Here is a 19,052-nt window from a genome sequence, read left to right as displayed (position 1 = left end):
TATATATAAATCAAATTACTGCAATAACATGTAAACATTTAGTATATTCTGTTTTGGCTTTCATCTACATTGAATCAGCAATATCTGTGTACAGTATAGACACTATATTTTGATATAAATTGAATACTGTCCTATGTATAATAAGTTTGCACATGCCAGGTAATTAGTTATTTTCATTGGAATAAAGCTATTTTACATATTTGATATGACACTATTGCACAGTGCAACAGTTTTTAGTACATCTCTGGTAGTAAAGTTTTACAATTCTCACTATTAAATAAATATTAAGTGGGATAAATAAAAGTCTAAAATATATAATTACCTAATGTGCTCAGTAAAAAAAAAAAAAAAAAATACAATATTCATACATATCCACCCACCTATATCAGTACTAACCAGTAATTACTTAGTTTTATAATTGCAATATAAGTATTACTAGTAAACAAATATGCAAAAAGTATTTTTTACTCTACACATAATGTACCATATTTATTTTTTAATATTCTTCTGTTATTTTGCTAACCCTGTTTTGTATCTTTGCTTTATACAGTATGGTGCTGTGGAAATTAATGGTGCCTTATAAATAAATGCTAATAATAATAATAATAATAATAATAATAATAACAACATAGATATCAAGGTAACTGGTTAATATATATATATTTCTTTTTAAAACATCCTCAAATAGTTACTTTTTTATTATCAAATTAACTAAGTAATCGCTGTATAAACCCGATTCTGTATAATCGTAATAACAAATATGCAGATTTGATGATATCATTAAACTGAATCAGGTTTAAATAGCAATTGTTTACATAACTTGGTAATAATAAAAATAAATAAAAGTCTTTACTTTGTAACTATGGCTGGGGGGGTGTCGTCATTGACAGCTGCAGGAAAATTACCTTCCTGCATCCTCATATGGGCAGTCTTATTCAGATTGCCCTGCTATGGCTGGTTTCTGAAAAAATAATAATGGTGGATTAGTTGTCTGGGCAACAAAGGGGACAGCAGAGTTTGGAAAGCCTGGGGTGTCAGATTTCTGTCCAGCAGTTATTACTGGCCAATCAGACATGGTTGCATCAGATTTGTTGTGTTAGGGAAAGCACAGCCTGGTGTGTTAGTATCTGATGCCATCATGCCGGGCAATTGGTTAAAGCAAGAATTACTTTTTAAAAATTCAGCAATTTAGCTCTCTTGAAACTACTAATACAAAATAAAGTTAGCTTCTACATTATGATATCCAATTTATACACAAAAAAACATCTAGTTTATTATATAAGAGAATGCTGCTGCTCCACGTCCTGTCAAAGGGCCTCAGAGCTTGAAACGCGTTGGTCAGAGCATCAGACGGAGGAAGGAGACACGGAAGTAATGTCAGTGCTAAGCATGAACGGACGCCGGCAGCCGCAGGACGGGGACCAAAGCCGTGAAATCAACAGTGAGCAGCGGTCAGCAGCTCATGGAAGGTAAGGATAGTAGGGACAGATTCTGGACTCAGTGCAGAATAAAGCACCAACTAATCTTGATAACATCACAGAAGCCTCCATACTCCTAACAAATTAGCACCTCCGATCTGAACATTATAAGAAAAGAGCTGTATACATTATATGTACTAACTCTATTCTTTTCACAGGTATGAGCATTCTTTAATAATTTTCAAGCGCTTCTTTTTTAAGATATTTATATGGTACTTGTTTTATTGAAGCTGCTTTTATATATAAAAGCGCGGTATAAAGTATATATTTTAACATTATATAAGTTACTGATATTCAGCTGTCATGGTACCTCCAGTTCCTTTTTTAAACAGTAGTAATAAAAAACAAAATGAGTGATAACATACCTCCCAACTGTCCTGATTTTTGCAGGACAGTCCCGTTTTTTGGGACTGTCCTGCTGTCCCACCTGTGGGCAGCAGTGTCCTGCGGTGGGGGGAGGGACAGTTGAGAGGCTCCTGCACTTACTGCCCTGCTTAGCAGAGCAGCGGCAAATAGACACTGTGCGTATGCGCACACAGCATCTATTCATGGAGACAGAGGGACTGGGGCATGGCCAGCAGCTCACAGAGCGCTGGGCATGCCACCATAGTGGCAAGAAACGGGGGCCGTGGCTCGCAATCGCGGCATTGTCGCGGAGACATGCCCCTTTCTTCGAAGCTATGCCCCTTTTCTAATTCCACAGCCCTTTTTCCCGGTGGGTGTGGCTTCACCGTGCAATGGTCCCTCTTTACAAGATGGTAAAGTTGGGATGTATGGTGATAATGATTACTTGACATTCACTATACCAACTATCTGTATAGCAAGAAGTATACCCAATAATACATTTGCTGTACTATATTGGTCTATGATATTTAATGAATTAGGGCGAAATTCAATTGTGCTCAATAAAATTTTTGGGCCAAAAACTCAGCTTTAGTCATTTTTTTGCTCAATGGTTTTATCAGGCAATTCAATTGCAGCCCATTTTTTTTTCCAACCAAGAATTGACCCGTTTTTAGGCAAAAACACACAAGATCGGAAAGAGTTCTTGGATCCATGCATTTTTGCATCTGCATTTAGAAAAACAGGTCAGTTAATGGGGATTTTATTTCTCCTGCCTACGGGCATGTAAAAAAAAAAAAATCCAGATAGTGTCGGCTTTCTGTGACAATAGAATAACCCCTGGGGGATAAAATAGTTACGGTAATTTACCATGGCTAATTGAATTCCCCCCATATTTCTTGCATCTAGATTCCCATATTCCTCCCTCATAATTGTAATATAATAATGTGATAAAAAAGCAATAGTTTCCTTACATTCATTATTATGGCAGGAGAATGCCTTGTGTGTCTCCTTTCTATAGAATTTATGAAGTTTGTTTTGCAGTACCACTTATATGATAAAAACTAATAAAGCTTAAGTAAAGAGAACACTTTCACACCAACTCAGACATACATAAAACATTATTTGAAATAAAATGTAGCATAAATTTATATTTTTTGGAGCAGATTCAATTAGCTGCAGTGTTTACTGCACAGGTAAAGCTCTGGATTTAACGCCCAGAGCTGTTCAATTATTAGGCAATTTATCAAATGCTGTAAACCTGCATTAATTCATAGATTCCAAGGGCCTGGGATCTATGGGTTACCTTACACAGTAAGCCCCAGTGTATGCATTTAGTGCAGATATTCTCATCGCAACTCCTGAGGCTGTGAGGAAAAATCTGATTGAAGTGCACCTTCTGGTGCTTACTGTGCAGCATAACAGCACTCAATTGTATAGCTTTGGGGAAGAACTATATAACCCTGTTGCTAATGGAATCTATGTTTAATTTCCAAAAATACTTAAATCAACTGTATTTTGCATTATATTTTATCCCACATGCATTAGTAAAGTGTTACAAAACTCACCTGTATAAGACTATTTGTTGGTAAATCTGCTTTAACACTTTCATTTCCAAGTCCTGAATCATCAGCGTCAATGAGATTATCAACAGGGACATCTTGATTTGGTTTCATATAAGTAAAGTCACTTTCAGTGGAGTCCAAAGCCACGCACACATTGTACGAATAGGGAAGTGTCAATGTCCCATTTGTATATTGAGAGAGGATCCTTGGATCAACTTGAGGATATAAACTTGAACTTAAAGGACCAAAAAATGGGGGTGGTCTAGACTTTTTGTATTTTGTTATAATGACTAACATCACAGTAACAATAAAAAGGAAGGAAATTAGTGCTAGAGCAATTACCAAGTAGAACTGCAAATTAGATTGGGGGTCTTCATCTTTGAGTTGATTACTGAGCTTTGGAACCACCTGTTGGAAATTATCTGCAACAACAAGACTTAAGGTGACTGTAGCTGAGAGAGATGGGTCTCCATTATCCTTCACCATCACTACAACCTTGTGATTCAATATATCCTTCTCATGAAAGACACGTGATGTCCTGATCTCACCCGTGTGCTGACTGATGGTAAAGTGAGATGGTTCTGACACTTGTATGAAGTGATACGAGAGCCAAGCATTATGTCCAGAGTCTGCATCCACTGCAACCACCTTAGTTATTAAAGATCCTTGTTCAGAGGCAAAAGGGACCATCTCAAACACAGCTGGGCCACCACTATCTGCTGAAGGGTATAAGATCTTTGGTGAATTATCATTCTGATCCACTATGCGGATAATAAGTGTTGCATTGCTGCTCATAGATGGAGATCCATTGTCTCTAGCAGTCACCTGTATTAGAAACTCCTTGTGTTGCTCATAATCAAATGATCTCTGAGCATAGAGAACCCCAGTCTCTATATTGATGGAGAGATAAGAGGACACTGGGAGATCCTCTGTATTAGTGCTGAAAAGTGAATAAATAATTTTAGCATTGTCTCCAGTATCAGGATCAGATGCTTGTACACTGTATATTGAGGATCCTGGTAAGTTGTTCTCTGGCACATAAGCAACATAAGTAGATTTCACAAATATTGGTGGATTGTCATTAACATCTGCTATCTCCACTCTGAAAGTTCTTCTGCTGGAGAGTGTGGGAAATCCTCTGTCAGTAGCTACAATTGTGATATCATAAGAAGATATTTTCTCTCTGTCCATGGAACCTCTGGTGACAATTCTATAATAATTGTCAGATAACATTAAATTAAAATACATCTCTTCTATAAGTTTACAGTCAACTTCTCCATTTGCTCCAGAATCTTGATCATGAACATTTATCAGAGCTATTAAAGTGCCAGGTGCGGAATCCTCAGGAATAGGACTAGATAATGATGTGATGGATATCTCAGGAGCATTGTCATTCTCATCTATCACATCTATCAATACTTTAGAATGGGCAGCATGTCCACCTCCATCCTTTGCTTGTACAGAGAGTTCATAATTCTCAGTTGATTCAAAATCTAAATTACTATTTATATTAATTTCACCATTTATAGGATCAATACTAAAAGTACCTGTGCGGTGAACATTCCCTGATGTTTTGCTGAAGGAATATGTGATCTGTCCATTGATTCCTTCATCTCTGTCTGTTGCATTAACAGTGATTATTGTAGTATTGATTGGAATATTTTCATTTACACTGACTTTATATACTTGTTGTGTAAATACTGGAAAATTATCATTTGCATCAGTAACAATGATCCTAACTAAGGCAGTACCAGATCTCACAGGATTTCCTCCATCTAAGGCTGTTAGTGTTAGTTTATGAATATTCTGTGTCTCTCGATCTAAAGGTTTCTCTAACACAAGTTCTAGAAATGTGCTCCCATCTGGGTTGCTGCTTTCACTCAGTGTAAAATACTCATTATCACTGAGCCTGTATGTCTGTACTGAATTCATTCCAATATCTGGGTCTTCTGCTGTTTGTAATACAAATCTTGTTCCAGGTGATGTTAATTCAATTGTTTCTAATGTGAGGGTATCAGGTAAGAAAACAGGAGAATTATCATTTATATCCTGAATCTCTATTTTCACTGTGTAAATATATAAGGGATTTTCAACCACAGCATCAAAGGTTAGGAAGCAGGTAGCTGCTGCCCCACACAGTGTCTCTCTGTCTATCTTGTCCTTAATGTACAGATTCCCATTATCTACATTTACATAAAAATATTTCTCTGATACACGAGATACAATTCTCAGTTTCCTAGATGAGAGATGTTTAATATCTAATCCAAGATCTTCTGCAATATTTGCTATAACAGAGTCTTTTCTCATCTCTTCTACAATAGAATAATGAGTCTGACCAGAGACTGAATGACACAGCCATGATAATAAGAAGGGAAATATTACTTGCCATCTGATTCCTTTGTATGTCTGTGTATGAGGTTTCTTCTTAGCCATTTTCAGCCTTTCAAATATCCAAGAGATTTAAAGATCCCTTAGTACAAGGGAAATCCTGTTTTAAGTCCTTATGATTAAAAGAAAATGAGTAAGAAAATGTATTTTGCTGACAAGAGAATCCAGAAAATGGCTGTGTGTCTTCCTGCAGATCTGCAGTGTGTGTGAGTGATGAAAATACCAGTGGATCTCCAGCTTTGTATTCTTCTCCTTATTGGTCAAACAGCGGCGCTCTGAGGTGAAACTGAGGAACTGCAATACTGAAATATTTCCAGTATTCTGTGCTATTCGTATTACAATTTTATTTACATTTGCATGCATGCATTATAAATTTTCTTTTTACATGTGTTGAATGCATACATTTAATTACTCCATTTAAAGGTTTAGAATTTGTAAATCTCATTTTGGATTGTCTTAGAGAGTATTTCTACATATCAAATAAATTAGAAAATGATGTGGCTATGTACACTCTCAGTTGCCATAGGCTGTAGTAGTGACCTATTTAGGTTAATACATGGCTGAAAATGTGTTCTTCCCATCATAGGGGGAATGTAGAGCTCTAACGTCAAAGTGAATAAAGTTACTGAAAATGTTGTTAGTGAAAACTTATGTACAGTACGTGTCGCTGTAATTAACTTTGCTAATCCCTATTATTAAATAAATTTGAAATAGGATAAAGAAAAATATATAGTAAAAAAATTATTCCAGAAGGTACCCAGTAGAAAAAAAGAAATACTCTCTTCATACTGTCTGTCTATCGATCTATCTATCTATCTATCTATCTATCTATCTATCTATCTATCTATCTATCTATCTATCCACACACACATACACCCACATGTATCAGCATTTTTTTAAATCTGAAATGTAAGCACAGTACAACTAGTAGACATTTCTGCATGATGGGTCTTAAGTACACAATTAATTAGAGATGAGCGGGTTCGGTTTCTTTGAATCCGAACCCGCACGAACTTCACTTTTTTTTCCACGGGTCCGAGCGACTCGGATCTTCCCGCCTTGCTCGGTTAACCCGAGCGCGCCCGAACGTCATCATGACGCTGTCGGATTCTCGCGAGGCTCGGATTCTATCGCGAGACTCGGATTCTATATAAGGAGCCGCGCGTCGCCGCCATTTTCACTCGTGCATTGAGATTGATAGGGAGAGGACGTGTCTGGCGTCCTCTCCATTAGAATAGAGATAGATAGATTAGATAGAGAGAGATTGTGCAGAGTCGCAGACAGAGTTAGTTTACCACAGTCAGTGACCAGTGCAGTTGCTAGTTAACTTTTATTTAATATAATATATCCGTTCACTTCTCTCTGCTATATCCGTTCTCTGCCTGAAAAAAAAAACGATACACAGCACAGTCAGTCACACAGTGTGACTCAGTCTGTGTGCACTCAGCTCAGCCCAGTGTGCTGCACAGTCATCAATGTATAAATTAAAAGCTTATAATTAATTGTGGGGGAGACTGGGGAGCACTGCAGGTTGTTAGCAGGAGCCAGGAGTACAATTATATTAATTAACAGTGCACACTTTTGCTGCAGGAGTGGTGACCAGTGCCTGACCACCAGTATAGTATTGTTGTATACTACTAATATCTCTTTAAATATCAACCAGTCTATATTAGCAGCAGACACAGTACAGTGCGGTAGTTCACGGCTGTGGCTACCTCTGTGTCGGCACACGGCAGGCAGTCCGTCCGACCAGAATTGTATTATTTATTATTATATACCTACCACCTAACCGTGTTTTTTTTTAAATTCTTTATACCGTCATAGTGTCATCCTAATTGTTACGAGTATACTACTATCTCTTTATCAACCAGTGTACAGTGCGGTAGTTCACGGCTGTGGCTACCTCTGTGTCGGCACACGGCAGGCAGTCCGTCCGACCAGAATTGTATTATTTATTATTATATACCTACCACCTAACCGTGGTTTTTTTTTCATTCTTTATACCGTCATAGTGTCATCCTAATTGTTACGAGTATACTACTATCTCTTTATCAACCAGTGTACAGTGCGGTAGTTCACGGCTGTGGCTACCTCTGTGTCGGCACACGGCAGGCAGTCCGTCCGACCAGAATTGTATTATTTATTATTATATACCTACCACCTAACCGTGGTTTTTTTTTCATTCTTTATACCGTCATAGTGTCATCCTAATTGTTACGAGTATACTACTATCTCTTTATCAACCAGTGTACAGTGCGGTAGTTCACGGCTGTGGCTACCTCTGTGTCGGCAGTCGGCAGGCAGTCCGTCCATCCATAATTGTATTATTATTATAATATATACCACCTAACCGTGGTTTTTTTTTTCATTCTTTATACCGTCGTCATAGTGTCATACTAGTTGTTACGAGTATACTACTATCTCTTTATCAACCAGTGTACAGTGCGGTAGTTCACGGCTGTGGCTACCTCTGTGTCGGCAGTCGGCAGGCAGTCCGTCCATCCATAATTGTATTATTATTATAATATATACCACCTAACCGTGGTTTTTTTTTCATTCTTTATACCGTCGTCATAGTGTCATACTAGTTGTTACGAGTATACTACTATCTCTTTATCAACCAGTGTACAGTGCGGTAGTTCACGGCTGTGGCTACCTCTGTGTCGGCACTCGGCAGCCCGTCCATAATTGTATATACCACCTAACCGTGGTTTTTTTTTCTTTCTTTATACATACATACTAGTTACGAGTATACTATCTCTTTATCAACCAGTCTATATACTAGCAGCAGACACAGTACAGTGCGGTAGTTCACGGCTGTGGCTACCTCTGTGTCGGCACTCGGCAGCCCGTCCATAATTGTATACTAGTATCCAATCCATCCATCTCCATTGTTTACCTGAGGTGCCTTTTAGTTGTGCCTATTAAAATATGGAGAACAAAAATGTTGAGGTTCCAAAATTAGGGAAAGATCAAGATCCACTTCCACCTCGTGCTGAAGCTGCTGCCACTAGTCATGGCCGAGACGATGAACTGCCAGCAACGTCGTCTGCCAAGGCCGATGCCCAATGTCATAGTACAGAGCATGTCAAATCCAAAACACCAAATATCAGTAAAAAGCCTCTTTTTTTCTTTGCGTCATGTGCTGTTTGGGGAGGGTTTTTTGGAAGGGACATCCTGCGTGACACTGCAGTGCCACTCCTAGATGGGCCCGGTGTTTGTGTCGGCCACTAGGGTCGCTAATCTTACTCACACAGCTACCTCATTGCGCCTCTTTTTTTCTTTGCGTCATGTGCTGTTTGGGGAGGGTTTTTTGGAAGGGCCATCCTGCGTGACACTGCAGTGCCACTCCTAGATGGGCCCGGTGTTTGTGTCGGCCACTAGGGTCGCTAATCTTACTCACACAGCTACCTCATTGCGCCTCTTTTTTTCTTTGCGTCATGTGCTGTTTGGGGAGGGTTTTTTGGAAGGGACATCCTGCGTGACACTGCAGTGCCACTCCTAGATGGGCCCGGTGTTTGTGTCGGCCACTAGGGTCGCTAATCTTACTCACACAGCTACCTCATTGCGCCTCTTTTTTTCTTTGCGTCATGTGCTGTTTGGGGAGGGTTTTTTGGAAGGGCCATCCTGCGTGACACTGCAGTGCCACTCCTAGATGGGCCCGGTGTTTGTGTCGGCCACTAGGGTCGCTAATCTTACTCACACAGCTACCTCATTGCGCCTCTTTTTTTCTTTGCGTCATGTGCTGTTTGGGGAGGGTTTTTTGGAAGGGACATCCTGCGTGACACTGCAGTGCCACTCCTAGATGGGCCCGGTGTTTGTGTCGGCCACTAGGGTCGCTTATCTTACTCACACAGCGACCTCGGTGCAAATTTTAGGACTAAAAATAATATTGTGAGGTGTGAGGTATTCAGAATAGACTGAAAATGAGTGTAAATTATGGTTTTTGAGGTTAATAATACTTTGGGATCAAAATGACCCCCAAATTCTATGATTTAAGCTGTTTTTTAGTGTTTTTGGAAAAAAACACCCGAATCCAAAACACACCCGAATCCGACAAAAAAAATTCGGTGAGGTTTTGCCAAAACGCGTTCGAACCCAAAACACGGCCGCGGAACCGAACCCAAAACCAAAACACAAAACCCGAAAAATTTCAGGCGCTCATCTCTACAATTAATAGTTACTATATCTATCAATATATGTCACTCTTATAGGCACATTTGCGCTACATACATCATGTAAGCATATATATAAATATATATATATATATATTTTTACTTTTCTCGGATAATCCTCGGAAACTGAATGTTGCTCTGAAAGAAATTATCAATTCAAAATGAAATTATGATTATAACTAGATCCCGTATATCACATGCACTGTCTTAAAGCAAGAATTACTGTCAACACTTTCATCAATTCAACTCTCATAAAACCTACTGATACAAGAGGTATTTAGCTTCCATCACAGATCACATTTAAACGACAAAAAAGTCAGAATATTTTACATTATAACACAACTTGTTGATTTACTGTAACTCTCATGACACATCTAATCCCATTTATAAACAATAATATCAGTAATAAAAATTACTTGATGGGATGTAGTAGCTTCACAAAACAAATGGTGATATTACAACCATGTCAACATTCTTATGTCGACATGACGAATGTCATCATTATCACTGTTGACATTTTGTACCCAATTATTTTTTTTTTTATATGCCTTACACCGCTTACTTGTACAGCGAGAAATGAAGTATACTGAGCAATACATCAGATGCACTATACTATATCTGATAATCTAGTGTGCCATGATTCAAAATAGTTTGGGTACCATTGCTATATATGATGTTTACTGAAATATCCCATGCACTTTAGTCATATTAGTAATATTAGTCATATTAGTAATATATTAATGCAGAACTAACAAAAGCAAACACTATCCATAAGCACATACAGTATGATGGAAGGATTGTGTCTCCTTTCCATAGAAATTATGACGCTTATCTTGAGTATCACTTACATGGAAAATATTGATAAAGGTTAAGTATAAAGAACTGGATTGGTATGTGATCCCACAGATGGGATGCTGGTGGTCACAATATTGACGCTTGAATCCCGATGTTCACAATCCCAACAGGGGTGAGGTAAGTATTCTACCTACCCCCTAACCCTAATCCTACATTCTGCAGCCTAACCCTAACCCCCATTATTGCCTAAAACCTGACCCCCCAGGTGGTGCCTAACCCTAATGCAGTCAAAATTCCGGCTGTTGGGAACCCGGCAGTCAGGATACTGACACCATAATAGCGACAGTCGTCATTTTACCAGCAGCCAGAATACTGACGCCTGCCTATAATTCCCACTTGGTTGGTGGGTCCACGCCACCAACCAAGTGGAAATAGAACCTGTGGCAAGCAAAGCTCACCACAGGGCCCAATATGTGGTGAATGCAGTGAGCCTGCGAGGGGACTCACTGCCGGTATTCCAGGAGATGGGATGCTGCTGTCGGGATACTGACATCCCATCAGCGGGTATTACATACCAGATCCCTGCATGTATCACCATGATTAATAGAACCATCTTATTTTTTACAGAACATTTCCTTTTACTTACGTCTAGGTTTGTGTAGTATTTTCTGTTTCTGTAGAGTTTGTACATTTATGCCATGTTAGTACTCATACAGTATAGTCTGTTTCTGTAGAGTTTGTACATTAAATTCTGCGGCACCCTGCTAAAACAGCCGCCCGCTCCCTGCCCTCCCAGCATGTAAAGATGCCACGTGCATGCGCACGGCATCCATTCATGCTGTGGGAGAGAGCTTGGTGCTGGGCACACCCCCAACAGTGACGTCGCCGGCCACCCACGCCCCCTGTAGCAACGTCTGTGGGCCGCACCGCCCACTTAAATGATGTTGCATGGTCACGCCCCCTATTTTGCAAAGCCATGCCCCCGTCTCAGATGCGCGCATGGCAAAGCCGCACACACACACATATGCCCCAGGAGTCCGGCGCCCTGCCCTCTACAATTTCTAGAGGGAACACTACATTTATGCCATGTTAGTACACATACAGTATAGTCTGTTTCTGTAGAGTTTGTACATTTATGCCATGTTAGCACACATACAGTATATTCTGTTTCTGTAAAGTTTGTATATTTATGCCATGTTAGCATACATACAGTATAGTCTGTTTCTGTAGAGTTTGTACATTTATGCCATGTTAGTACACATACAGTATATTCTGCTTCTGTAAAGTTTGTATATTTATGCCATGTTAATATACATACAGTATTTTTTTCTAAATAAAAAATCAAAGATGCACCAGGGCTTCAAAAAAAGCTTGCTTGTCTGGCACACTATTGGGGTGGGATGCTGGTGTCAATGGTGGTGCTATTAAGATTCATGTGCTTTGGGTGTTCTGGCTACACTCTGGTATGTCTTTTGCTGCCACAGTACCAAGCACGGATTTGTTCAAAGGTGGATGTAGAAGGGTGAGTTTACAGATTGGTGCCTCTTGTGAGAGTACCCTTTCTGAAGGTCTATCTTAAGGTATGGGATTACAGGGAAGCTGCCCAGGCCCCCATGATTTTAGGGGCCTGCAAGCTGAGGTGGGTACATCTGCCCACAGGGCTAGGGCCTCTGGAGCTTCTTGGGAGGTAGGTAGAGAATGCTGACCAGCCACTCTGATTGATTACATACAATCAGAGTAGCCAGACAGCACTCTCTACCTTCCTCCCGGCCTGCAGTCAGATTGTGAATGGAGGACAGCTTGAGGATTGGAAATGGCAGGAAGCATGTGGAGAGACAGTGCAGGACCACAGGAGTTATGTTTTTTTTTATTCCCATGAATGGGTGAGTCGGGGCCCCAGTGCTTTGCTTTACCCAGGATCACAATGCAGTTAAGATGGTCCTGCCCCTGTCTCCCCAGCCAGCTCCCTTGTGTCTCTCCAGCCCGCACCCTTCTGCCATCTTTGCACATTGTAAAGAGACATGTCAAGAGGACATATTTGTAGGAGGGAGCTAATATACAGATGGAGCCATGCTGCTATATCGTAGGCGGGGGAGAGCAGCATACCAAGGTGTGCCTGCGCCTCGGCTCGCTGACGAGTGAATACAGATGCTCCCATTCACTTTGAATGGGACACGTGCGCGTCTACGATGCGTGCTCATCCCATTCTCTCCCAGTGGTCTGCCTTGCTGGGCGTGACTAAGCACAGATGGAGCCACGATTAGCGTGGCTCCATTTGTATAGTTGGTGGTGGTGGGGGGGGGAGTGGTTACAATTATGTAACTAATATTAATAGTGTCAGCATATTGTGTCAACATTACATTACCAACAATGTGATTGTCGACGTTGTGAATGTCAGCAAATCATACTGATTCCATATTTAATATTTGCCAGTGTATAAGAGCTTATCTAACCTTATACTGACTGGATTTAAACTTTTATTATGAATGTTTTCTGTAGATACAAATTCAATCAAAATAAATCTATCTGATCATCCCAATCTATTAATCTATTAAATTATTAAATGAAATCTATCATAGAAGTAATACCTTTAAAACATTGGCCCTCATTCCGAGTTGTTCACTCGCTAGCTGCTTTTAGCAGCCATGCAAACGCTAAGCCTCCGCCCTCTGGGAGCGTATCTTAGCTTAGCAGAAGTGCGAACGAAAGGATAGCAGTTTTGCTGTTAAATCTTTTCATGTCGTTTCTGAGTAGCTCCAGACCTACTCCTTCCTTGCGATCACTTCAGACTGTTTGGTTCCTGGTTTGACGTCACAAACACGCCCTGCGTCCGGCCAGCCACTCCCCCGTTTCCCCAGGTACGCCTGCATTTTTTAGCACACTCCCGGAAAATGCTCAGTTACCTCCCAGAAATGCCCCTTTCCTGTCAATCACTCCCCGATCAGCAGTGCGACGGAAAAGCGCCGGTAGACCTTGTGTAAAACTGCATACTTTTGTGTGAAAGTACTTCGCACGTGCGTACTGCAGCCCGTATGCATGCGCAGAAATGCCATTTTTTTGCCTGAACGCCGCAATGCGACCGAAAGCAGCTAGCGAACAACTCGGAATGAGGCCCATTATTGCATTATTTAGAAAAAGACGCAACTCTAGACAAATTCATGACTCATTCATAATGGAACATTTCTAGTTGTGTTTTATATGTAGTATGACATATCAAATCAAGTGTTTATATTTGATTTCTGGAAATCCTCAAGCAACTGTTATTTGCATTTTATTTAATTGTTCCATATGCACTGGTACAATGTTGGTACAACTCACCTGTATAAGACTACTTGTTGGTAAATTTTCATTTCCAAGTCCTGAATCATCAGCATCAATGAGATTATCCACAGGAACAGTTCCATTTGGTTTCATGAAAGTAAAGTCACTTTCACTGGAATCCAAAGCCACACACACATTGTATGAATAGGGAAGTGTCAATGTTCCATTTGTATATTGAGAGAAGATCCTAGGATCAATTTGAGGATATACATTTGTACTTAGTGGACCAAAATCTGGGAGTGACTTGGACTTCTTGCATTTTGATATAATGACCAACATAACAGTTACAATAAATAGCAAGGAAATTAGCGCTACGGCAATAACTAAGTACAATTGCAAATTAGATTGTACATCTTGGTTAATACGTTCATTACTGAGTTTAGGAACCACCTGTTGGAAATTATCTGCAACAACGAGACTTAAAGTGACTGTAGCTGAGAGAGAGGGGTCTCCATTGTCCCTCACCATCACCACAACCTTGTGATGAAATATATCCTTCTCATGAAAGACACGTGATGTCCTGATCTCACCCGTGTGCTGACTGATGGTAAAGTGAGATGATTCTGACACTTGTATGAAGTGATATGAGAGCCAGGCATTATGTCCAGAGTCTGCATCCACTGCAACCACCTTAGTTATTAATGATCCTTGTTCAGAGGCAAAAGGGACCATCTCAAACACAGCTGGACCACTGCTATCTGCTGATGGGTACAAGATCTTTGGTGCATTATCATTCTGATCCACTATGCGGATAATTAGTGTTGCATTGCTGCTCACAGATGGGGATCCATTGTCTCTAGCAGTTACCTGTATTAGAAACTCCTTGTGCTGCTCATAATCAAATGATCTCTGAGCATAGAGAACCCCAGTCTCTATATTGATGGAGAGAAAGGAGGACACTGGGAGATCTTCTGTATTAGTGCTGAATAGTGAATAAATAATTTTAGCATTGTCTCCAGTATCAGGATCTGAAGCTTGTATACTGTATATTGAGGCTCCTGGTAAGTTGTTCTCTGGCACATAAGCAACATAAGTAGATTTAATAAAAATTGGGGGATTGTCATTAATATCTGATATCTCCAATTTGATGGTTCTTCTGCTGGAGAGTGGGGGAGATCCTCTGTCAGTAGCTAATATTGTGATATTATAAGTAGAAACTTTCTCTCTGTCCATGAAATCAGTAGTAATAATTCTGTAATAACTGTCAGATGATAGTAATAAATTAAATGATTTTTCTGTGAGTTTACAGTCAACTTCTCCATTTGCTCCTGAATCTTGATCAAGAACTTCAATCAGAGCAATCACTGTGCCAGGTGCTGAATCCTCAGGAATAGGACTAGATAATGATGTGATGGATATCTCAGGAGCATTGTCATTCTCATCTATCACTTCTATCAATAATTTGCAATGGGCAACAAGTCCACCTCCATCCTTTGCTTGTATAGAGAGTTCATAATTCCTTGTTAATTCAAAATCCAATGGTTTATTAATTTTAATTTCACCATTTATAGGGTTAATGCTGAAAGTACCTGTGTAATGGACATTTCCTGATGTTTTACTAAAGGAATATGTGATCTGTCCATTGACACCTTTATCTCTGTCTGTTGCATTTATAGTGATTACTGTAGTATCTATTGCAGTATTTTCATTCACACTGACCTTATACAGTTGCTGAGAAAATACTGGATAATTGTCATTGGCATCAGTAACAATGATCCTTACTAAAGCTGTACCAGATCTTACAGGGTTTCCTCCATCTAAGGCTGTTATAATTAACTCATGAATGTTTTGTGACTCTCGATCCAAAGGTTTTTCTAACACAAGCTCTGGGAGTGTGCTCCTATCTGGGTTGCTGCTTTCACTCAGTATAAAATACTGATTGTCACTGAGCCTGTATGTCTGTACTGAATTAATTCCAATATCTGGGTCTTCTGCAATTTGTAATACAAATATTGTTCCTGGTGATGTAGATTCTATCATTTCTACTGTGAGCATCTCATTAAAAAAATTAGGGGAATTATCATTTTTATCCTGAATTTCTATTTTTACCCTGAAAACATTTAATGGATTTTCAACCACAGCATCAAAGGTTAGGAAGCAGGTAGCTGCTGCCCCACACAGTGTCTCTCTGTCTATCCTGTCCTTAATGTACAGATTCCCATTATCTGCATTTACATAAAAATATTTCTCTGATACACGAGATACAATTCTCAGTTTTCTAGATGAGAGCTGTTTAATATCTAATCCAAGGTCTTCTGCAATATTTGCTATAACAGAGTCTTTTCTCATTTCTTCTACAATAGAATAATGAATCTGACCAGAGACTGAATGACACAGCCATGATAATAAGAAGGGAAATATTACTTGCCATCTGATTCCTTTGTATGTCTGTGTGTGAGGTTTCATCTCAGCCATCCTATTTGTCTGAATACTTCAGCAAAATATAATCCTTTTGATGGTTGGTATTTGTAATCCAGTGAGTTACAACATATAGAATTATAAATCCAAGTGTTTGTGAAAATATCCTGTATTCTGTGTAAGAGAATCCAGAAAATGGCTGTGTGTCTTCCTGCAGATCTGCAGTGTGTGTGAGTGATGAAAATACCAGTGGATCTCCAGCTCTGTATTCATCTCCTTATTGGTCAAACAGCGGCGCTCAGAGGTGTAAGTGAGGAACTGCAATACTGAAAAATTTTCAGTATTCAGTATTACTACTGTACAGTTTGTCTGTTAGTTTTGTAAATCTGAAATTTATTTACAAAGTTTCTTAAATAGATTTAATTTATACATTTAAATACTGCAATTAGAATGTAAACATTTCATAAATGTTCAATAATCCTAAATACCACATTCATCTAGCAATTGCTTTGGCAAACTTCCATGTGCTTTTTTCCAATAAAATACATCTTATTTACAAAATGATGTAAATAGGATACACAAGCAGACTCTTCTGATTAAAATGATATGTGGCATGCCTATATTCTGTGTGTAACCATGGCTGCAACTGCATAGGATAGTAAACACTGTAACGTAGCATTCTTATGCAGATATAGGCGCGGTCGCACACAGAATATAGGCATGCCACATATCATTTTAATCAGCAGAGTCTGCTTGTGCACCTTTTTTGCATAGCAATGCAAATAAGATGCACTTTAATAAAAAAAAGACGCACAATGCTAATGCCGTTGCACGAGACCTGTCAGCTCACTCATGCCAGGCATCTCCCACTGCATGGCGTATTGAGTCCAGATGTATGAGGACAAATCTGTAGGTACTGTGATTTAAATTTACCATGCATCACTTTTTTCAAAGCTGTCATGTCTGTGTGCTGCATGACTTAAAGTAGCAATAACATTAAATACAAACCCATACATGTTTTACATTTAATATTCATTATTGTCCTTTTAAATATAGCAACCAAAACTGCAGAAGACGGATCTTTGAAAACCACGGCACAGTAAATTTACCTCTATACATAAAATGTACCCTATTGTAACAGTAGGCTGCAGGACTAACCAGCATATCATTCCATAGTGGTGCTCACACTCTAAGATCATTTGTTCTAAACTCTTCTTGTTTTAACTGTAATCTAAAACCACAATGTCAAAGTAACTTAAGCTATTTAGAATAATATAAATAAAATCCAGTACACAGTATATGTAACAGATTGTATTAAGCTATGTAGCACATGAAATTTCCAAATATCTTAAATGTACATTAAAATAAATGTAAAAAGAAATATGAAAAAAATATGATTCCAGAAGTACAGTGCTTGATTGAAAAAAAGAGATACACACACATTTGCACCCACATATTTCATTATTAGCCAGCTGTATTCTAATTTTTTATTTGTTATGTAGATACAAGTAGAAGGTGTTTAGTACACATAATGTTAGAACATACTCTAATCTTCTGTTAGAAAGGGTTTGGGGCTGAAATGCAGGTAGTTGGGATGTCGGCGGTCAAAATACTAACTGCAGTATCCCAATTGTTAGAATCACAACAAGGGTCAGGAAAGAATTCTAACTAACCCCCCTAACCCTCCCTTCCTGCAGCCAAAACCTAACCCTCCTCCCCTGCAGCCAAAACCTAACCCTCCCCCTGCAGCTTAACCCTAATCCTCTCTGGTGGTACCTAACCCTATCCTGCCCTTTCCACCGCCTAAACCTAACCTCCCCCTTAGCACGGCTAACCTCTCTGGTGGTAGGAAGTCCATCTATTGGGATCCCATAACTGGCATTGTGATCATTTTTGGGATGCCGGCAACAGCATTCTGATCCATGTCAGGGTTCCGGCGTCTGTATTTTGATAGCCGGGATCCCAACCGTCGGGATCCCATTAAAAAGTAATTCTGTAAAAATAAAGTGTACCTGCTTAATGCAATAAGTGGATAAAGCCATTCTGTCCATTGAAAAACATTCTCAAGTGTGAAATACTGTGGTGGACATTGATCAAAGCTTGGAGAGAGATATAGTGGAGAGAGATAAAGGATCAACCAATCAGCTCCTAACTGCCATTTATCAAACACAGCCTGTAACATGGCAGTTAGGAGATGATTGGTTAGTATGTTATCTCTCTCTGAACTTTGATACATCTTCCCCTATATGTGATTGCCATGAAAGGGAACCAAGACCACCAATATATTTCATGGACCCGAATACTAAGGGACCATGGATAGGTGTATGGGGATGTGGCCATGCTTTGATACTCCTTACATGCTGCATTGTTTGGGTCCACTACAGGGGACATGCTTATCCAACAATATTATGCCTTTTGTCAGCAATACCCTAATGATGTAGATGGACTGATCAATGTTTTCTTAACCTTTATTTCTAATATACATGTTTTAGTATGCTTTAATGAAATGTTTGAAAAATGCAAAATAGTTAAATAAACCTTTATCACCAATTACTCAAGAAGCTGCCGAACTATGTTTTAATATTTAAATATCAGTGTATATGCTCCATTCCTTTATACATGCTTCATAT

The 19,052-nt window shown here is 39.4% G+C and overlaps 1 protein-coding gene across 26 annotated transcripts in view; it reads right to left on the bottom strand.

Annotated features, from left to right (window-relative positions):
* Positions 1 to 19,052, bottom strand: part of LOC134933540 (protocadherin gamma-B1-like) — a 543,090-nt gene that overhangs the window by 196,301 nt on the left and 327,737 nt on the right. Inside the window, exon 1 of one of the 26 annotated variants that reach the window (XM_063928837.1) lies at positions 14,062 to 16,569. The exons of 24 other annotated variants lie outside the window; for them this stretch is intronic. In XM_063928837.1, the coding sequence (XP_063784907.1) occupies positions 14,062 to 16,479 (2,418 nt within the window). In that variant the 5' untranslated portion in view covers positions 16,480 to 16,569. Of the gene's footprint in view, positions 1 to 3,388; positions 5,834 to 14,061; positions 16,570 to 19,052 lie in introns of those variants that run through there. One more of the 26 variants, XM_063928826.1, reaches the window with a different exon arrangement.

The sequence above is a fragment of the Pseudophryne corroboree genome, chromosome 6 (genome assembly GCF_028390025.1).
Source record: "Pseudophryne corroboree isolate aPseCor3 chromosome 6, aPseCor3.hap2, whole genome shotgun sequence".
NCBI classification, from domain to species: domain Eukaryota; kingdom Metazoa; phylum Chordata; class Amphibia; order Anura; family Myobatrachidae; genus Pseudophryne; species Pseudophryne corroboree.
This window is presented reverse-complemented; position numbering and strand designations above follow the sequence as displayed.